Source organism: Oryctolagus cuniculus, chromosome X (genome assembly GCF_051225735.1).
Source record: "Oryctolagus cuniculus isolate XC-2025 breed Fujian yellow rabbit chromosome X, ASM5122573v1, whole genome shotgun sequence".
Lineage (NCBI taxonomy): Eukaryota > Metazoa > Chordata > Mammalia > Lagomorpha > Leporidae > Oryctolagus > Oryctolagus cuniculus.
The window spans coordinates 22403861-22427500 of record NC_142888.1 but is presented as its reverse complement, the minus strand read 5'-3'; the positions used below and the strand labels follow the sequence as shown (position 1 = coordinate 22427500).

The following is a 23640-nucleotide window of genomic DNA, read 5'->3' as shown; positions in this document are numbered from 1 at the left end:
AATTATCAGCTGAAAAACAAAACAACAAAACATTTCTTAATATAGATTTCAGAATACCATTTGTAACCTACAAATTTGAGCATCATGACAGACTTCATTTTGAAACTCTGTAATGCACTCATTTTTCAAGAAAGCCAAGGACAGGACGAAAAGCTGCTTATGACAGTTTGTGAATAATAAAGGAAGTGTGCCCTGTATGACTATGAGGAGAATGTCCGGTGAAAGTTCCTGGCACTATGCTTGCCCCAGTAACTAATTAAGTTATAATTTATTAAATTCATTAAAGCAAATGTATGAATACTTTAAGAATTAATCCTTCAAAAGAAAGTTTCCCCAATTGACAAGGTATTCACATAATTGTATATAGAAATTCATAAATAAATAAAGCATTGCAACTCCCAATGGTATATTTTCAATAGCTTAAAAATGTAGTCAAGGGAGAAGGTCAGGAACATGAGATTTCAGTTTTCTTAGAAGTCAGTTATAGGAACCTAGTAATTTAGTCAAAAGAAAGCCAGAATGGACTAGGTACTAAATGATGACAATGACATTTACAGATTGGTTTCTGACTTTTTTTTTTAAAGCTAACAATTCTGCCACTGGTGATGTGCAAAGTCACACCCTCCACCCTGAAACTGAATCTGAGATCATCATAAAGGCCTTGTATAGTGAGGTTTTGTACTTGTCATCAAATCCACACTACTTCTCTTCCCCCTCATCTGTACAGCTTCTTATTTTGATACTATTTTGTCTTCCAGTGTTCATGGCTTACCATGTCTTCCAGTTTCAGTAAAGTGTATGCATATTCACTATGCATATGTATGCATATTCAGTATTACAATGTTTAAAAGATTTCAAGAACTGTTGTGCTAGATTAACTTATTTAGGTAAACCACTAACCTCTTTGGACCTCACTTTCCTCATCTATAAAATAACAGGCCTACACTAGTGGAATCTCAGAACCTCTATCTTCTAAAAAATCTTCATGAATCTATTGGTTTGCATTGCACTGTATTGCTTTACACTATTTTGTAGTATTCAGCATTGAATGACACTGTAATTTGTTATAGTGCATGACATTATATTTTTCTGCACTGGATTGTTCTGTATTATGCTGCATGAGATTCCATACTATTGTAATAATTTGGCTATCAAAAACAGTTATGAGTACCTAGCTGTACTTATAATCCACTGAATTCAGTGTTAATCTCATCCAAAATACACTTTCACAGAAACATTCAAATTAAATTTGACCAAATATCTGGTCATCATGGCCCAGCAAATTTGACACGTGAAATAAATCACCATGGGGACAATGATACCTATTGTTTTTTTCTTTTTAGAAACCTTTTATTTAAGGAGTATAAATTTCATGAATACATCTTAAGAATACAGTGATTCTTCCTACCATACCTGCCCTCCCCTCTTCCTCCTCCCTCTCCCATTCCCAGTCCCATTCTCCATTGATTCATTTTTAATTAATGTTATACACAAAAGACCAACTCTATATTAAGTAAAGATTTCAACTACTTGCAGACACACACACTAAATATAAAAAACTGAGAATAAGTTTTACAGTTAAATCTGATAGTATGACTCATTTAGGACAGAGGTCCTACATGGGGTGTAAGTGCACAGTGACCTCTGCTGTTAATTTAACAATTAACACTCTTATGTATGATGTCAGTGATCACCCAAGGCACTTGTAGTGAGTTGCTCAGGCTATAGAAGCCTTTTGAGAACAAACTCTGTCAGTATTAGGCAAGGCCAAAGGCAAAGTGGAAGCTCTCTCCTCACTTAAGAGAAAAGTATGTCCTTCCTTGAATGCCCCTTCTTTTTTTTTTAAAATTTACTTATTTATTTGAAAGTCAGAGTTGCACAGAGAAGGAGAGGCAATGGCCGGGCTACGCCAATCCAAAGCCAGGAGCCAGGAGCTTCTTCTGGGTCTCCCACGTGGGTGCAGGGGCCCAAGCACTTGTGCCATCTTCTACTGCTGTCCCAGGCCATAGCATAGAGCTGGATTGGAAGTGGAGCAGCTGGGACATGAACCAGCGACCATATGGGATACCAGTACTGCAGGCCGAAGCTTTACCTGTTATTCCACAGCACTGGCCCCACTGAATGCCCCTTATTTCCACTTGGATCTAATTCATGGAGATCCTCCATGTAGGACATTTTTATTTATTTATTTTTTGCCACAGTGTCTTGGCTTTCTTTTTTTTTTCAACTTTTATTTAATAAATATAAACTTCCAAAGTACAACTTTTGAATTATAGCGGCTTTCCCCACCATAACTTCTCTCCCACCCGCAACCATCCCATCTCCCACTCCCTCTCCCATCCCATTTTCATCATGATCAATTTTCAAATATCTTTATATACAGAAGATCAACTTAGTATATACTAAGTAAAGATTTCAACAGACTGCACCCACAAAGACACACAAAGTATAGAGTTCTCTTTTATTAGTAGTTTTACCGTTAATTTGCATAGTACAACACATTAAGGGCAGAGTTCCTTCATGGGGAGCAGATGAACAGTGACTCCCGTTGTTGATGTAACAATTGACACTCTTATTTATGACGTCAGTAATCACCCGAGGCTCTTGTCATGAGCTGCCAAGGCTAAGGAAGCCTCTTGAATTCGCCAACTCCCATCTTATTTAGACAAGGCCATAGTCAAAGTGGAAGTTCTTTCCTCTCTTCAGAGAAAGGTACCTCCTTCTTTGATGGCCCATTCTTTTCACTGGGATCTCACTCACAGAGAACTTTCATTTAGGTCATTTTATTTGCCAAGGTATCTTGGCTTTCCATGCCTGAAATACTCCCATGGGCTTTTTAGCCAGATCCAAATACCTTAAGGGCTGATTCTGAGGCCAGAGTGCTGTTTAGGACATCTGCCCTTCTATGAGTCTGCTGTGTATCCCACTTCCCATGTTGAATCGTTCTCTCCCTTTTTTATTCCATCAGTATTAGAAGACACTAGTCTTGTTTGTGTGAACCCTTTGACTCTTAGACTTATCATTATGATCAATTATGAACTGAAATTGATCACTTGGACTAGTGAAACGGCATTGGTACATGCAACCTTGATGAGATTGAATTGGGGCAAGTCAGATTGAGCATGTCCCAAATTGTACCTCTCCTCCCTCTCTTATTCCCACTCTTATATTTAACAGAGATTTTAACAGAGATCACTTTTCAGTTAAATTTAAACACCTAAGAATAATTGTGTGTTAATTACAGAGTTCAACCAAAAGTATTAAGTAGGACAAAAAATACTAAAAGGGATAAAGTATTAAGTTGTTCATCAACAATCAGGAAAAGGGCTGATCAAGTCACTATATCTCATAGTGTCCATTTCACTTCAACAGGTTTCCTTTTAGGTGCTCAGTTAGTTGTCACCGATCAGGGAAAACATATATTTGTCCCTTTGGGACTGGCTTATTTCACTCAGCATGATATGTTCCAGATTCCTCCATCTTGTTGCAAATGACCGGATTTCATTGTTTTTGACTGCTGTATAGTATTCTATAGAGTACATGTCCCATAATTTCTTTATCCAGTCTACTGTTGATGGGCATTTAGGTCGATTCCAGGTCTTAGCTATTGTGAATTGAGCTGCAATAAACACTAAGGTGCAGACAGCTCTTTTATTTGCCTATTTAATTTCCTTTGGGTAAATTCCAAGGAGTGGGATGGCTGGGTTGTATGGTAGGGCTATATTCAGGAATGTTCCTTTTATACCCATTTTTCTTAGAGTGTTCATCATGAAAGGGTGTTGTATTTTATCAAATGCTTTCTCTGCATCTATTGAGATAATCATATGGTTTTTCTTCTGCAGTTTGTTAATGTGGTGTATCACATTGATTGATTTCCATGCCCGAAATGCTCTCATGGGCTTTTCAGCCAGACCAGAATAACTTATGGGCTGATTCTAAAGTCAGAGTGCTATTTAAAGCGAATGTCATTCTATGAGTCTGCTCATTTTTATTGTTTTATTTTTTGACAGGGAGAGTGGACAGTGAGAGAGAGAGACAGAGAGAAAGGTCTTCCTTTGCTGTTAGTTCACCCTCCAATGGCCACTGCGGCTGGCGCGCTGCACTGATCCGATGGCAGGAGCCAGGTACTTATCCTGGTCTCCCATGGGGTGCAGGGCCCAAGGACTTGGGCCATCCTCCACTGCACTCCCTGGCCACAGCAGGGAGCTGGCCTGGAAGAGGGGCAACCAGGACAGAATTCGGCACCCCGACCGGGACTAGAACCCGGTGTGCTGGCGCCACAAGGCGGAGGATTAGCCTAGTGAGCCGCGGCGCCGGCCCCATATGATCACTTTAACACTTACTTTGGTCACTTTAACACTTGAGATGGCATTTACCCACTCAGTTTAATGGGATTTGGGGTCCCATGGGAAGTTTCTAAACTGTACACTTAGAAGTAAGTCTGTTTAGGACAACTGCAATTCTATGAGTCTGCTGTGTATCCCACTTCCCATGTTGGATTGTTCTCTCCCTTTTTAATTCTATCAGTATTAGCAGACACTAGTCTTATTTATGTGATCCCTTTGACTCTTAGACCTATCATTATGATCAATTATGAACTGAAATTGATCATTTGGACTAGTGAGGTGGCATTGGTACATGCAACCTTGATGGGATTGTATTGGAATCCCCTGGCACATTTCTAACTCCACCACTTGGGGCAAGTCAGCTTAAGCATGTCCCAAATTGTACATCCCCTCCCTCTCTTATTCCTACTCTTATATTTAACAGAGATCACTTTTCAGTTAACTTTAAACACCTAAGAATAATTGTGTGTTAATTACATAGCTCAACCAATCGTATTAAGTAGAACAAACAAACTTTGACTATGGCCTTGTTGAAATAAGATCAAAGTCGGCGAGTTCAGGGGGCTTCCATGGCCTTGGCAACTCATGACTAGAGCCTGGGGAGATTGCTGACGCCTTAAACAAGAGTGTCAATTTGTTAAGTCAACAACAGGAGTCACTGTGCATTTACTCCCCATGTAGGATCTCTGTCCTTAATGTGTAGTTCAATGTGAATTAATGATATCACTCGTGCTCAAACAGTATTTGGCAATTTGTGTTCTGTGTGGGTGCAAACTGATGAAATCTTTACTTTATATATACTAAATTGATCTTCTGTATATAAAGATTATCGAAAATGAATCTTGATGTGAATAGAATGGGAGAGGGAGTGGGAGATGGGAGGATTATGGGGTGGTGGGAAGTTATGGGGGAGAAAGCCACTGTAATCTTTAAACTGTACTTTGGAAATTTTTATCTACTATATAAAAGTTTTTTTAAAAAAGAAGTAAGTCTGTAGGCATGCATGCAGAACTATAGAGCTTTACAGTTACAAACTTCCTCTTCCCTTTCTCATTCCTAATCTTATTTTTTTCCCAAGATCTATTTTTCAATTGTATACACATTTGATTAATTCTATGTTAGGTAAGAGTTCAACCAATGGTATTCAGAAAGAAAAAAAAAGAAAAGAAAAATAGAACATTCACGACAAGGGCTGTTCTAATACCTACTATTTTTAATTGATGTGACTATCACATGTGGCAACATTCTGATATGGCTGACTTAATTCTTATAATTCTAAAAATGTACATTAAATATAAAATAATTGGTTACAATGATATTAGAGGATGGTTTATTAATGAGAGTACAAAAATAATAATTATTGAACATTACTTAACTCTAAACCATAAGTATATTAAAACGATTTTCTCATTGTAAAATCAATAACATTTACTATAGCAATTTGAGAAATTCCTGAAAGCCATGAAGAACATAAAAATCATTCATAACCACATAACCAAATGAATAGTACTTAATTTTTATATAAATTTATAGGCTTAATATATCATTAAAGATATAGATGCATAAATATGTACATACATATATGAATATGCTGGATGTACATACTATAACATTGATATATTCATATATGTAAATATATACATAATATTCAGAAAATATTCACTATTAAATTTTTGTTTCAATTATTCAACATAATGGATCACATCAAGATCATTCTTATATAGAATACTTTGCTCAGATCTTTGATTATTTTATTTTTAACAAGTTTCTTAAACTGGGTCATTTTATCAAAATAGATAAGGAATTCTTAAAAAGTTTTTAAACATATTGTAAATGTTCTATTCAAAAACTTTGTTATCAATTCAAATCTCCATTATAATGCATGAAATTTCCTGTTTTGTTCTTGTTCTCATTAAAACTGTTATTATTTTTCACTGTTCCATACTTGGAAGCTTTAAAATTCTTATTTAGCTGTTGCTTTCATTTCTTTGCTGCAAGGAAAACAGGATAATTTCTCTAATTGAAGAGAATTACAGTATTGAAAAGTTTGTGAAAAAGGACCCATGTTATTATAGGAGATAGAAAAGTTGACCTTGTGTGAGAGTATGAGGATGAGAAGGCCTAGGTGAATGATTAGGGATACCTGTAATATTATTAGATGTATCTTTCCAATTCTTAATATCCCTGCCATCTGTCAACATGCAGCCTAGTTTGTTTTTATTAGACATGATTGTGTTTTACTTCATTAACATAACATCATAATATCTCGATTTTCTTCCAAATTATTCTTTTTAACACTTTTACTGCCTCCCTTCATGGCTCTTCTGCCTTAGACAATGGTAAGGGCTTAAATCTTTACATAATCTGTTTACAACATTCGTCTATTCTTTAACTTCATCAGTATGAATTCAGTATGGTTTTAACAAAGAGACCCTAAACTTTTAAATCGATTTTATTATTCTTGTCACCTAGTTTCACATCCAAAGATTTAATTTGACAACTGCATGGTGCCATGGAAAGGTCTTGTTATCACATCAACATTAGGAAATACAAAATTGTGCTAAGCATCATAATCACCCAGACTGTCTTATTCTATTATTTTTAAAGATATATTTATTTACTTTGAAAATCAGAGTTACAGAGGCAGGGAGAGACAGAGAGAGAGAGATTTTAAACCTGCTGGTTCACTCCCCAGATAGCCACAATATTTGCAGTGGGCCAGATTAAAGCCAAGAGCCTGGAACTCCATCTGGGTCTCCCATGTAGGTGGAAGGGTTCCAAGCACTTGGGTCATCTGCCATTGCTTTCCCAGGTGCATTAGCAGGGAGCCAGATCAGAAGTGGAGCAGCTGGTACAAAAACCAGCAACCAGTGTTGCAGGTGGTGGTTTTACCTGCTATGTCCCAGTGCCAGGCCCTCTTATTCTTCTAAATTTCTGTGATTATTCTTCTGTTCACCAAGATACAAACAAACCTCTCAGGACAGCCATCTCATGCTAGTCTCTGAGATGTTTTTTATCTTCAGTGGTATTTTTTATCCCAGTTACCATCATAAAATACTTGGTTATCTTCATTTTAAATCCAATTTGCTGTTACAGTGACTTAGTTGGCTCTAACTGCTCTTCCTTATCTAAATCATTGTGGATATTGTCTAATTTCCACTTTCTAATCCATGCATTCTGTGATACTTCATTGCATGGGCTAATTTGACTGGATATAGTGCCTGGTAGTATGGTCAAACACCAGCCAATATATTGCTGCAAATCTATTTTTTAAATGTAATTAACACTGAAATCAGTAGACTTTAAGTAAAACATATTATCTTCTAGAATGTGAGTGGTCCTCTTCCAATGATTTGAAGGCTCTAATTGTAAAGACTAAGGCTCCCAAAGAACCAGCTGTTATTTCTCAGTACTGCAACACAGAAACGTGTCTGAGTTTCTGGCCTGTCCTGAGGAATTGAAATCCAAGACTGCAGTGTCAACTCTTATCTGAAATTTTAGCCTACTGACTCACCATTAAGATTTTGGACTTTCCAGCTTCACTACCACAAGGATGTTAGACAATCCATTAAAAACTTTCTCTCTCTCTCATTAGCAGATAGATCTCATAGTTTCTATTTCTCTGAAGAACCCTAATACTCATTCAATAAAGATCACATGAAATGAGATGAATGAAAATACATGAATGAAATCCTGTCTTTTGCAACAAAATGGATGCAATTGGAGACATTTGTGCTTAGTGAAATAAGCCAGTCACAAAAAGAAAGATATATAGTTTCTCTAAGTTGTGGTAACTAATATATAGAGTACTACAAAAAATGTAATATATATGAGCAAAATAGAATTTTTGAGATTTGATTGTTTATAACCCTTATCTATACTCTTGAGAAACAGTGGTTTTTCTACTTATTACTTATTGAATTTATTTAGTGTAGGGTTAGGCTTGTGATTATAAAGTAAATTGAAAGTATATCATCAAAAAATTAAAAGAAAAATAAAGGGGCTGCCTTTGTTATGTAGTAGGTAAAGCTGCTACCTGTGACACTGGCATCAGATATGGGTGCCAGTTCTTGTCCTGGCTGCTCCACTTCCAACACAGCTCCCTGATAATGCATGTGGGAAAGCAGCTGAAGACAGCCCAAGTGCTTGGCCCCTGCACCCATGTGGGAGACTGTTGGGAGCAACCCGGACTGGACTGAGTTACTGGAATTAAGACTTATTCTATGCATCTGCTCTCCCACAATATGGCGCTGGGAGAGGAGGCAACAGCTTCTACCCAGCTGCCTCTCACCAACTTGACAAGCTGCAGGACCTGCTCCTGATTGGAGGAGAGCAGCGTACTCGGCGTGTGGGCAGCCGAGTTGGGATTGGCGGAGGAGGACTATAAAGGAGGAGAGAGACAGCATGCACCAGGAACATCTAAGGGGAACACCTGTGCAGCCCCCGAGAGAGCCGGCCGGCGGTGTGCCGCTCCCCCGCGGAAGTGGGGAATGTGGCAGGGGGAACCGCCCTTCCACGGAGGTGGAAGGGATGGTAGCCAACCCGGGAAGGACCAGCAGCCAACCCGGGAAGGGTTGGTAGCCAACCCGGGAAGAACCAGCAGCAAACCCGGGGAGGGCCGAGCAGACGAAAGAACAGCGCAGGGTCCTGTGTCGTTCCTCCACGAAGACGGGGAGCGACATAATGGTGCCGTGACTCGGATAGGAAGCCTAGGCAGGGTTCAGTGTCGTTCCTCCATGAAGAGGGGGAGCGACAGGAGACCCAGAAGAAGCTCCAGGGTCTTGGCCTTGTCCTGGCCCAGAGCCTGCTGTTTCGGCCATTTGGAGAGTGAACCAGCAGATAGAACATCTCTGTCTCTTCTCCTCTCTCTCTAATTCTTTCAAAGACCGAAATAATTTTTTTTAAAAAAATTTAAAATAGCAGAAATCTAGAAATTGAGCTACAGAAAGCTAATCCTGAAATAATGCAGTAACATTTTCACTGACACAAACAATAATTTTCATATGTATTATGTATTTAAAGTATATAGTTCATTGAAAAGTGAATGATGTTGAAGGTTGATGCAGACTAATCATGAAATTTTCTATCATAACAATTTTACCTGAGTTTTCCTCAATAAAGATAGGGGGCAGATCTGCCAGTGAATTCTCAAAGGAATCTTTAATATCTGCATATAACTCTTGAGATGAATCATCATCATCTTCTTTGGTTTTAACAGAAAATGAAATTTTACCTGCAATATATAGGTGCAAACTGTCAGATTAACAAGGAATTAGCTTTCTACAATGAAATATCAGTTTCAGGTATTGAAGTTACCGTGGCTTGAAACTTATGAAGCCAAATAAAATATAGGTATCAGAAACACAATTAACCTCAGCGGGGTTAAAGAACAATTTAATATAATGCTATAGTAAATATTTTCAAAATCTCTATTAAAACAGTCAATTTCAACAGTTTTTGTGTAACAATTCAGAAGTAGCAAGTAATAGAACTGAAGAACTTTCAGAACACCTCTTGGTCATAGTTGACTTTACAAATTTCATTCCTAAGTAATATTTAGTGCTCTATTACCTTATTTTAGAACATTATTTTGTTTTATATAATATACTAATATTTCAAGATTTAACTTTCCTATAAACATTTACCATGTAAAATATTAAACATTTTATTACAAAACTTGTTACTGTCAAAAATTGTCATTCTCTGGAATTGTCTTATACAAGATTGGCATGCATTTTTTAAGATTTATTTATTTATTTGAAAGACAGAGTTACAAAGAGGCAGAGGCAGAGGGAGAGGTCTTCCATCTGATAGTTCACTCCCCAGAGGCCACAATGGCCAGAGCTGTGCCAATCTGAAGGCAGGAATCAGGAGCTTCTTCCAGGTCTCCCATGCTCGTGCAGGGGCCCAAGCACTTGGGTCATCTTCTATTGCTTTCCCAGGCCATAGCAGAGAGCTGGATCGGAAGTGGAGCAGTAGGACTCGAATGGGCACCCATATGGGATGCTGGTACTGCAGGTGGCAGCTTTACCCACTATGCCACAGTGGTGGCCTTGGCATGCATTTTTAACATGTGTATATACTTGCAGGAATAATTCAGAAATTGTCCCTGATATCTCAATGTTGGCTTCACATAAAGCTTTGCACTCAGGACCATAAGTTCCCTGTCATGCTCCATAAACAGCTTATATCAATGCTTATCAATATTGTGCAATTGAATTGAGGTAAAATTCATATTTTTTGAAGTTTTATTTTATTAATTTGAAAGGCAGAGTTAGAGAGGGAAACACACACACACACACCCACAGATCTTCCATCCACTGCTTCATCCCCAAATGGCTGCAATGTCCAGGGTCAGGCCAGGCCAATTCTAGAAACCTGGGACTCCATCCAGGAAATCCTAACCCTAACTGTTGCTCACATGGGATGCCCCCATCTCAGGCAGCACCTTAAGCTGTTACTTCACAACACTGGGTCCCAGATTTTATTATGAATAAGTAGAACTAAAATTAAACATCAAGATTTTCTTAGTTTTTACTTGATAGACAACTTTTCTCCTCAAAACAATGTTTTTGAAGGAATCATATTCTTTTGGAGTATGGTCTCCTTGGATAAAGGTCTTCAAGTAAAGCTATTTTCATATAAATTATAATCATGTATGTTTGCAAAACTAATTTCAAATAAAACAGACATGTAAAGAAAGAAAAACACAGAGTAAGTACTCAACAAGTGGTATCTTAATTTATTTTCTTATTATTCCTGTCTAGGGGATGGAACCAAATAGTAAGATACTACTGATTTTAACTGAAAGCAATACCTAAAATGTGGAGAAATAATATCTTAACTTGTGTACGTGAATGAGAATTACAGGTATTTCATGTGTTTACAGAAAATCCAAAGCTTCTCCCAAATAGGTAACTTAAATGTTGTGTCTGATATGGTAGCTCTTAGTCACTGGTGAATATTGAGCAATTAAAAGGTTGGTAGTCTTGAGGAGGGAGCCAAGATGGCGGAATAGTGAGGGCGCGCACCGATAGTCCGGGAAAATTTAGTTTAATAAAAGGGGAGTTACGGTAGCCTCAGAAAAAAGAACCAGGAAAATATTGCAGACGAAACTCTTCTGGATCCAGTGGGCGTAAATCGGAGGACCTACTGGGAGAACAAGGTCGTCCACCGCGCGAGAAAGCCTAGCCGAAGGACCGAGCAACGGGACGGAGCCGCGGAAGCCGAGCCGCGGAAGCCGAGCCGCGGGACTGAGCTGCGCAAGCTGCAGGGTCTGCCCACAAGTGCTCAAAGGGGAGTGCAACAGCGGGGAGACTTGGGACGTCCAGGGCTCCGAGTCCACACATCGGCGCTGGAAGGGGAGCAGACCTGCGTGGAGAGCGTGGGAGCCCACAGTTAGGGACACCAGCGGCAGACTCAACACACCAGCGCTGGAACGCGAGGTGAGCCGAACCTCAATAACCCGAGACACCGGCAGGCAAGCGGAGAGAGGAGACTAGAGGGAACGACCCCCGGGGGGGGGACTTCACCAAGCTAACTGGAAGAGAGAGAGAAGGGAAAAAAAAAAAAAAGGTGACTGGTACGGACACGGGTTTCTCTCTCTCCGCTCACCTCTCAAGGGCGAGCAAGACAAAGAGCAGGCGCCATCTTGAACATACGTCATAAGCAGAGCGACCTCAGGTCTGCACCAGCCCTGAGCCTAGCAGAAAAACCTGACTCTGGGCGGGGCGAATTAACAGGAGATTAGGACCTAGTAAATTTGTGGTGCTACAGAACTGAGACTGTGAAAAAAGAGACGGTGGGGGAGAGAACTCACGGAATTCACGTGAGCACTCTCCAGAGACGCTACAATTCCGTAACTTTGGCAACCCAGTGGGAGACTGAAGGAGAATTTGAGCCCACTCCGAGGGCCGAACAGATTCCCTGTGTGGTCCTTGGGAAAGAGCACCCGATCTCTGGCTCCTGTGGGTATATCATTTGCCTGCTAACTACCTCCAACTTCGTTCAGCTGTGCAGAATAACTTCCCTTTTGAATCAAAAAAAAAAAAAAAAAAAAGAGAGAGAGAGAGAGAGAGAAAGGTTTACCATGCCCAACCTGGGAGTGTCACCTTTGGCACACCAAACAGAGCTCTCAGGCCACACCCATCTCAAGCCCTAAGGCTCCATCAAAAACAGATAGTCCACTTAATCTAGAGTCATAGTATAACAAGAAAAAGCACCACAGTGAAGAAACCAAATATCTCCAATATGACAAATAACAAACGCAAAAACCAAGGTAATAAAAACAAGGAAGTCACCATGAAGCCCTCAAATGAAAAAGACACCCCAATTCAAGATTATGAGGATGATGACATAGAAGAAATGCAAGAAGCAGATCTCAAAAAATTGATAAGAACATTAAGAAGTTCTCAAAAACAAATTCTTGAACTACAGAAATCCTTAATGGACAAGATAGAAAATCTCTCTCGTGAAAATGAAATATTAAGGAGGAATCAAAATGAAACGAAACAACTAGTACAACAGGAAACTGGGATAGTGACTGAAGTGAAGAATTCAATAGATCAAATGAAAAACACAATAGAGAGCCTTACAAACAGAATGGGAGAAGCAGAAGAGAGAATATCAGACTTAGAATACAGAGAACAGGAAAGGATACAGTCAGACCAAAGAAAAGACGAGGAAATAAGAAATCTAAAACATATTGTCGGGAATCTTCAGATACTATTAAAAAACCCAACATTCGGGTTCTAGGAGTTCCTGAAGGCATGGAGAGGGAGAAAGGATTAGAAGGCCTTTTTAGTGAGATATTAGCAGAAACTTTCCCAGGTTTGGAGAAGGACAGAGAAATCCTAGTACAGGAAGCTCACAGAACCCCTAATAAACACGACCAAAAGAGATCCTCACCACGACACGTTGTAATCAAACTCTCCACAGTGAAACATAAAGAAAAGATCCTAAAATGTGCAAGAGAGAAACGTCAGATTACTCTCAGAGGATCTCCAATCAGACTCACAGCTGACTTCTCATCAGAAACTCTACAAGCTAGGAGGGAATGGCGAGATATAGCCCAGGTACTAAGAGAGAACAACTGCCAGCCCAGAATATTATATCCTGCCAAGCTATCATTTGTGAATGAAGGTGAAATAAAGACTTTTCATAACAAACAGAAATTGAAAGAATTTGTTGCCACTCGTCCAGCCCTGCAAAAGATGCTTAAAGATGTGTTACACACAGAAACAAAGAAACACGGTCATCAATATGAAAGAAGGTAAAGGAAGGAAACCTCACAGCAAAAGATCACAGGGAATTCAAAGCATATATTAGAACTTATCTTTGGCAAATGGCAGGGCAAAGTTACCACTTATCATTAGTCACACTGAACGTGAATGGCCTGAACTGTCCAGTTAAAAGACACCGTTTGGCTGATTGGGTTAAGGAACAAAACCCATCTATTTGCTGCTTACAAGAAACACATCTTTCCAACAAAGATCCATACAGACTGAAAGTGAAAGGCTGGAAAAAGATATACCATGCCAACAGAAATGAAAAAAGAGCAGGCGTAGCCATCTTAATATCAGACACCATAAACTTTACTACAAAAACCGTTAAGAGAGACAAAGAGGGACACTACATAATGATTAAGGGATCAATTCAACAGGAAGATATAACAATTATCAATGTATATGCACCTAACTACAGGGCACCGGTTTATCTAAAAGATTTGTTAACGGACTTAAAGGGAGACTTAGACCCCAATACAATAGTACTGGGGGACTTCAATACTCCACTCTCAGAAATAGACAGATCAGCCGGACAGAAGATCAACAAGGATACAGTAGATTTAAATGACACTATAGCCCAAATGGATCTAACAGATATATACAGAACTTTCAATCCTACAGCTAAAGATTTTACATTCTTCTCAGCAGTACATGGAACCTTCTCTAGGATTGACCACATACTAGGCCATAAAGCAAGTCTCAGCAAATTCAAAAGAATTAGAATCATACCATGCAGCTTCTCAGACCATAAAGGAATGAAGTTGGAAATGAACAACTCAGGAATCCCTAGAGCATATGCAAACACATGGAGATTGAACAACATGCTCCTGAATGAACAATGGGTCATAGAAGAAATCAAAAGAGAAATCAAAAACTTTCTGGAAGTAAATGAGGATAACAGCACAACATACCAAAACTTATGGGACGCAGCAAAAGCAGTGTTAAGAGGAAAGTTTATATCAATAGGTGCCTACATCAAGAAATTGGAAAGGCACCAAATAGACGAGCTTTCTATTCACCTCAAGGATCTAGAAAACCTACAGCAAACCAGACCCAAATCTAGTAGGAGAAGAGAAATAATTAAAATCAGAGAAGAAATCAACAGGATTGAATCAAGAAAAACATTCCAAAAAATCAGCCAAACGAGGAGCTGGTTTTTTGAAAAAATAAACAAAATTGACACCCCATTGGCCCAACTAACTAAAAAAAGAAGAGAAAAGACCCAAATCAATAAAATCAGAGATGAAAAAGGAAATGTAACAACAGACACCACAGAAATAAAAAGAATCATCAGAAATTACTACAAGGACTTGTATGCCAGCAAACAGGGAAACCTATCAGAAATGGATAGATTCCTGGACACATGCAACCTACCTAAATTGAACCAGGAAGACATCGAAAACCTAAACAGACCCATAACTGAGACAGAAATTGAAACAGTAATAAAGGCCCTCCCAACAAAGAAAAGCCCAGGACCAGATGGATTCACTGCTGAATTCTACCAGACATTTAAAGAAGAACTAACTCCAATTCTTCTCAAACTATTCAGAACAATCGAAGAAGAGGGAATCCTCCCAAATTCTTTCTATGAAGCCAGCATCACCTTAATTCCTAAGCCGGAAAAAGATGCAGCACTGAAAGAGAATTACAGACCAATATCCCTGAGGAACATAGATGCAAAAATCCTCAATAAAATTCTCGCCAATAGAATGCAACAACACATCAGAAAGATCATCCACCCAGACCAAGTGGGATTTATCCCTGGTATGCAGGGATGGTTTAATGTGCGCAAGACAATCAATGTGATACACCACATTAACAGACTGCAGAAGAAAAACCATATGATTATCTCAATAGATGCCGAGAAAGCATTTGATAAAATACAACACCCGTTCATGATGAAAACTCTAAGCAAACTGGGTTTGGAAGGAACATTCCTCAATACAATCAAAGCAATCTATGAAAAACCCACAGCCAACATCCTATTGAATGGGGAAAAGTTGGAAGCATTTCCACTGAGATCTGGGACCAGACAGGGATGTCCACTCTCACCACTGCTATTCAATATAGTTCTGGAGGTTCTAGCCAGAGCTATTAGGCAAGAAAAAGAAATTAAAGGGATACAAATTGGAAAGGAAGAACTCAAACTATCCCTCTTTGCAGATGACATGATTCTTTATTTAGGGGACCCAAAGAACTCTACTAAGAGACTATTGGAACTCATAGAAGATTTTGGCAAAGTAGCAGGGTATAAAATCAATGCACAAAAATCAACAGCCTTTGTATACACAGACAATGCCATGGCTGAGGAAGAACTTCTAAGATCAATCCCATTCACAATAGCTACAAAAACAATCAAATACCTTGGAATAAACTTAACCAAGGACGTTAAAGATCTCTACGATGAAAATTACAAAACCTTAAAGAAAGAAATAGAAGAGGATACCAAGAAATGGAAAAATCTTCCATGCTCATGGATTGGAAGAATCAATATCATCAAAATGTCCATTCTCCCAAAAGCAATTTATAAATTCAATGCAATACCAATCAAGATACCGAAGACCTTCTTCTCAGATCTGGAAAAATTGGTGCTGAAATTTATATGGAGGCACAAGAGACCTCGAATAGCTAAAGCAATCTTGTACAACAAAAACAAAGCCGGAGGCATCACAATACCAGATTTCAGGACATACTACAGGGCAGTTGTAATCAAAACAGCATGGTACTGGTACAGAAACAGATGGATAGACCAATGGAACAGAATTGAAATACCAGAAATCAACCCAAACATCTACAGCCAACTTATATTCGATCAAGGATCTAAAACTAATTCCTGGAGCAAGGACAGTCTATTCAATAAATGGTGCTGGGAAAACTGGATTTCCACGTGCAGAAGCATGAAGCAAGACCCCTACCTTACACCTTACACAAAAATCCACTCAACATGGATTAAAGACCTAAATCTACGACCTGACACCATCAAGTTACTAGAGAACATTGGAGAAACCCTTCAAGATATTGGCACAGGCAAAGAGTTTCTGGAAAAGACCCGGGAGGCACAGGCAGTCAAAGCCAAAATTAACATTTGGGATTGCATCAAATTGAGAAGTTTCTGTACTGCAAAAGAAACAGTCAGGAGAGTGAAGAGACAACCGACAGAATGGGAAAAAATATTTGCAAACTATGCAACAGATAAAGGGTTAATAACCAGAATCTACAAGGAGATCAAGAAACTCCACAAAAACAAAACCAACAACCCAATTAGGAGATGGGCCAAGGACTTCAATAGACATTTTTCAAAAGAGGAAATCCAAATGGCCAACAGGCACATGAAAAAATGTTCAAGGTCATTAACAATCAGGGAAATGCAAATCAAAACCACATTGAGGTTCCACCTCACCCCGGTCAGAATGGCTCACATTCAGAAATCTACCAACAACAGATGCTGGCGAGGATGTGGGGAAAAAGGGACACTAACCCACTGTTGGTGGGAATGCAAACTGGTCAAGCCACTATGGAAGTCAGTCTGGAGATTCCTCAGAAACCTGAAGATAACCCTACCGTTCGACCCAGCCATCCCACTCCTTGGAATTTACCCAAAGGAATTTAAATTGGCAAACAAAAAAGCGGTCTGCAGCCTAATGTTTATTGCAGCTCAATTCACAATAGCTAAGACCTGGAACCAACCTAAATGCCCATCAATGGTGGACTGGATAAAGAAATTATGGGATATGTACTCTTTAGAATACTATACCGCAGTAAGAAACAACGAAATCCAGTCATTTGCAACAAAATGGAGGAATCTGGAACACATCATGCTGAGTGAAATAAGCCAGTCCCAAAGGGACAAATACCATATGTTCTCCCTGATTGGTGACAACTGACTGAACACCAAAAAGGAAACCTGTTGAAGTGGAATGGACACTATGGGAAACGGTGACTTGGTCAGCATAGCCCTGACTGTTAATGAACAACTTAATACATTATCCCTCTTAGTAGTTTTTCTGTCCTACTTAATATGACTGGTTTAATTCTGTAATTAATACACAGTTATTCTTAAGTGTTGAAATTTAACTGAAATGTGATCCCTGTTAAACATAAGAGTAGGAATAAGAGAGGGAAGAGATGTATAATTTGGGACATGCTCAAGCTGACTTGCCCCAAATGGTAGAGTTAGAAACATACCAGGGTACTCCAATTTAATCCCATCAAGGTGGCATGTACCAATGCCATCTCACTAGTCCAAGTGATCAATTTCAGTTCACAATTGATCATAATGAAAGGACTAAGAGTCAAAGGGAGCACATAAGCAAGTCTAGTACCTGCTAACACTAACCGATAGAATAAATAAAGGGGAGAGTGATCCAACATGGGAAGTGAGATACTCAGCAGACTCATAGAATGGCAGATGTCCTAAATAGCACTCTGGCCTCAGAATCAGCCCTAAAGGCATTCGGATCTGGCTGAAAAGCCCATGAGAGTATTTCAGGCATGGAAAGCCAAGACACTCTGGCAAAAGATCTCTGTGAGTGAGATCTCAGTGGAAAGAACAGGTCTTCAAAGAAGGAGGTACCTTTCTCTGAAGGGAGGAGAGAACCTCCACTTTGACTATGACCTTGTCTAAACAAGATAAGAATCGGAGAACTCAGAGGGCTTCCATAGCCTTGGAAACTCATGACTGGAGCATAGGGAGATTACTGATGCCATAGACAGGAGTGTCAATTGGTAAAGTCAACAACAGGAGTCACTGTGCACTTACTCCTCATGTAGGATCTCTGTCCTTAATGTGCTGTGCATTGAGATTTAATGCTATAACGAGTACTCAAACAATATATTTCACTTTGTGTTTCTATGGGGGTGCAAACTGTTGAAATCTTTACTTAATGCATACTAAACTGATCTTCTGTAAAAAAAAAAAAAAAAAAGAAACTATCAACTCCCAACTTGACTCTCACTGGGATTAAACATGACAATAGGTCTGATCTGATTTCATCATCATTTAAAAAAAATCATCTATTATTTTTCACTTTATGTTTCTGTGTGGGAGCAAACTGTTGAAATCCTTACTTAATGTATACTAAGCTTATCTTCTGTATACTGAGATAATCGAAAATGAATCTTGATGTGAATGGAAGGGGAGAGGGAGTGGGAAAGTGGAGGGTTGTGGGTGGGAGGGAAGGTATGGGGGGGAAGCCATTGTAATCCATTATTCGTACTTTGGAAACTTATATTCATTAAATAAATAAAAAAAAAATAAAAAAAAAAAAGGTTGGTAGTCTTAACTGAGATGTGCTATAAGTGTGAAGTATACATAATACATGGAAGACTAAGTATAAAATAGAATGTTAATAATACTATTAATAATTTTATATCATATTTTGAAATTTTACATTTAATTTGGGTAAATGAAACATTTTGAATAATTTTACATGTCTTTTATTCATAATGATTGCTAAAATATTTTAAGTTACATGAATCCTAATATATTGCATTTAAACATGATGTTAAATAATCTCTTCCAGGTTAGCAAAAGAAATTAATCAGATTACAAGTAAGATATCAGAAATTCTATCCAAAGATGCCTTAGGGGAGTGGTCTTCCCTGCAGTCCTCTCAGCGTCCCATACAGCATGGAAGTCTGAGATCTTATACTCTGCTGCCAGTAGTACATTTGCAGTTTACAATGCTGCAAATAGTACATAATTCTTATCAGTTTGTTTGACAAAGATGTAAAACAAAACTTGATGAAACCATTTGCAGCAAAACTGATACACACAGGTTTTTTTTTTTAATTTTAGCTCCCATATATAAGAGAGAAACATAGTACTTGTCTTTCTGTCTCTAGCTTATTTCACTCACTCAACTTGATTTCCTCCATTTCCAACCATTTTGATGCAAAGATAGAACTTCATTCTTTTTGTGGCTGAATAATATTCCAGTGTGTGTGTGTTACATTTTCTTTATCAATTCATTAAGAATCTTTTATGTTAGGTACCATTAATTTGTTATATATATGAAAAGTTTATGAGATAAAGAAGAGTATTATATATTGATTAGAAAGTCAACATATCAAGAAGATATCAAAATTATGTACACACACAACAAAACCAAAAAACCAGAGATCCAGGATATATCAGATGAAAACTGACAGAATTAGATGGAGAAATAGACAATTCAACAATAACTATTGGAGGTTTCAATACTTAGCTTTCAATGATGGATAGAACAACTAGAAAGAAGACGAGTAAATAGAGGACATGAACAACATTACATAATAATGACCTAATTAATTTATAGAACATTCTCTCCAACAATAGTAGCACACAAATTCTTCTCAAATGAGAATCAAACACTCTTCAGGATAAATGACGTTAGGCCACAACACAAGTCTCAAAAAATTTTGAAAGACAGAAATTATGTGAATAATATTTTCTCATCACAGTGGTAGGAAATTACAAGTCAAAAAAGAAGGAAAACTGGAAAATTTACAAATATAGAAATTAAACAACATACTCTTATAGAACTAAGATACCAAAGAAGAAATCACAAGGGAAATTAGGAAATATCTGAGACAATGGACAATGAAAACACAGTGTAATAGATTACACTGATATAATAGAGGGGGAAATGTCATAATTTCTATTGATGTGTTCCTTAAAAAAAGCTTCATAAACTAGAAACAGAAAAGAGTGTGTTAAATACAATATCCATGTCTGAAAAACTCACAGCTAAGATCATACTCAATGATGAAAGACTGAAAATTTTCCTCTATGATCCAGAACAACATAAAAGAAGCAGCCTGCTTCTTCTACTTCTGTTCAACAAAGTACTGGACTCCATAGCCACAGCAATTATGTAGAAAAATAGTAATAAAGACATCCAAACAGAAAAGCCAACAGTGATATTCTTTCCTTATATTTGTTATATTTTGGAAATCTTGATGATGCCACAAAAAAGTGGTGAAACACTTGAAAAATTTTCTTGAAGCAAAATCAGCATGCAAAAATGTTGCATTTCTAGACACGAGTAAAGGACAATTTGAGAGGGAAATTAAGAAAACAATTCAGTGAGATAAAGCCAATATTTGAATAGGCCTACACATGTCACACAATACATGTGGACTGAATAATAAGGAAGCCTGATCAATATCTGAAAGACTGAAGCACTATCAAGAATTAAAAGTACACGTTCTCCACTCTAACTCATTTCAGTCTATATATATTCAATGTATTTTTCCTTCCTCCAACTCACTCTTAAAATTTATCACATTTTATTATTCCTTAACAAATGGAAATTGGGCAATCACTGGTGAAACACTTACAAAATCCTATATAAGTATAAAAAGTTTATATGTAACAGGATGAGAAGTTAAATATTTACCTTAAAAATAGAAATAGGTCAAGTGAATCATAGAGGCAGTTAAAGGACATTCAATAGTTTGCATTTTAATTGAAAGGACTTTTTAAACAATGCTTAGTGGGATCATACCATTGATTTACACACAGTTTGTACAATGAAACACTTTTTCCCACAGCAAGTTCATTTTAATTTTATTTCTAAACAATTAACTTTCAAAATTTCTCCTTTAGTTTTGGTTATTGATCAGCTACTGTGGAAGAGATAAGCAGTCTAATCCTTCCACACTTATTATAAAGAATTACATTAGACTCAGCAAGCAATCTGATTTTTAGCAATGAATCTTCAAACTAAATGCAGATAATGATTATGAGTGGAATATTAGTTTCCAAAATATGGTAATTTTTCATAGTCTCTGTACATGTGTTTACTTGGTTTTCTAAATTCCACTCTTTAGGATAAGTTCAACTGACACAAAAGGAAAAAAATAAAAACTTGTTGGTGGTTGAGTTTGTAAAAGCAACAGAAAATTTATTAGATCATTTTGTTAAATTTATAGACACATCAGAAATAATAGTAGCGAGTAATAGAAACTCTATACAACGACTGAATAGAGATTTGCAATTTGTCTGAATAGAGTGTCAGGAAACAAAACTAATAAAAATACAAACTATAGCCATGATATTTTCAATAGCAAAAGTTTTATTCAGAAAAAGATGACTTTTTTTCTTTGCTAAACACTGAAGTGGTTGAGTTATCAAAATGCTTCTTTTACCAATCAACAAGATAACCATTTATTAGAATACAACTCATTTCTTTTTGAATTGAGGATTGCTTTTCTTTAATTTAATATTTTCTTGTAAAATCCAAATATCAAGGCTCAGGATTAAAGGCTGAGTAATATAATTTTATATTCTTTTTCTTGAAAATAAAGAATAATCAATGACATTTTATTTATGGAAAATGGGAGCAGAGATACAGACATAATTGAATATCTCCCTCCCCTTTGCTTACAAAGTTTTTGGAAATGTGACAGAGAAAGGCTATAAGAATCATTTATTGGATTGAGAGTCATTTAAATGTATGAACCAAAATCAGACTGGAAGAATCTGGTATGTTGATCATGATCTAATAGCCTAAAGCTGCTTCTGAATACCGTACAACAATCATTTTTTTTAAACACAGCATATACTTCAGGTCCTTAAGATGACAAGTCTTTAGATGTTCCAGAATACTACAGACTCAGTTTAATGTAGTCACCAACTTGCTATATAAACTGTTACTCCACATTACAAAACGAAATACAAACCAATGTTTAAGGTGGTTCCCAATGAGATTAGCAAATCCCGTTTCTATCAGGAGTATTTATGTTATAGTGGTATGAAATTCTTATTGTCCATGACCCTTAGTAACCCAGTAGCTCCAGAGAGTAACAATGATGAAGCTTGACAATGTGAACAATCACCTGAGGTTTTGTAAATGGCAACCAAAAGTACTTATTTTACTTGCTGAAAAGTAAAACATAACTATGAATTCTAGCCAAGATCCATTCCTAAAAATGTATTACACTTGGAAAGAATCTATCACGACACTGGCACAAGCATGCCATCGCGAACAAGCTTTCACTCAGCTTTGGGAAGGACTTTTTAAAATGTCTTCTCAGCAAACTTATGTTTAATGTCAAAACAAAATGTTTAATGAAGTTGTTCTTGTCTTGAGCCTGAATTTCAGCAAGATGCATTTATTCTTTCTAGTTGACATTTCGCTACTCTCTGAAAAGATACACTTTCTTCAGACATATATTTACCAATTGCCATCTTTAAAATGACAAATTCACTTCAAAGTTTACTTTCTAATGTTATATGTGGTGGGAAGTGCTGCTTGTCACCTGTATTTTCAGAATGTGATGCTGAGCAAAAGTAGTGTTATTTAAGCCTGCCTTAAAAACACTTTTTCTGTCTTTCCTTCTCTCTCTGTTACTTGGTGGTGACATGAAATCACAGCTTTAGGAGCCATAAATGGGAATCAGAAACAAAATCATCACACTTGCATGATTTGGGGTTCAGATTCCACATTATATTTTTGAACCACCAAACTCCAAATTATTTAGTTTCATAGATAAAGGAAGGGGCTCTAGAGGTATCCTTACCAAGTTTAGACACTTATTCGTTTGCTATTAAAATCTGCTTTTTGAAATTGTATTATGCCTATGATACTCACAACTTAGAGGAACTGATTAGTATGACAGAAACCACCACACAGATCCAGCACAAATGCCATCTCCAGTGCTGACTCGCTAGAATAGATTCATCCATTCTTTGTTTCTTTGTGTGTTTAACCTCAAGTTCTCAGTTGGGAGAGGATTTGGGGCCAGTGCTGTGGTGCAGCAGGTTAAGCTTCTGCTTGCAGTGCTGGCATCCCACATGGGTGCCTATTCGAGTCCAGCAGATGGAAGATTCTCCCTCCCTCTCCCCCCCCCCTTTGTAACTCTGCCTTCAAATAAGTAAATAAATCTTAAAAAACTGAAAAATGGTTGGAAGAGGATTTCCTGAGAATCTTTTTTGATATATTATAGAAATGGAAATCCCTAAATATTTTTAAACAACTTTTATTTCATTAGTGTGACATCTTCAGTCATGCTAGAGATATAGGCCC

The 23640-nt window shown here is 37.7% G+C and overlaps 1 protein-coding gene across 1 annotated transcript in view; it reads right to left on the bottom strand.

The window, feature by feature from the left end:
- CFAP47 (cilia and flagella associated protein 47) overlaps positions 1–23640 on the bottom strand; it is a 375387-nt gene that overhangs the window by 97807 nt on the left and 253940 nt on the right. The window contains exons 52-53 of the mRNA XM_089324690.1: positions 9448–9579; positions 1–9 (exon numbers count right to left, since the gene is read on the bottom strand). The exon at positions 1–9 is cut by the window's left edge and continues 89 nt beyond it. Coding sequence (XP_089180816.1) covers positions 1–9; positions 9448–9579 — 141 coding nt within the window. The remainder of the gene's footprint in view (positions 10–9447; positions 9580–23640) is intronic.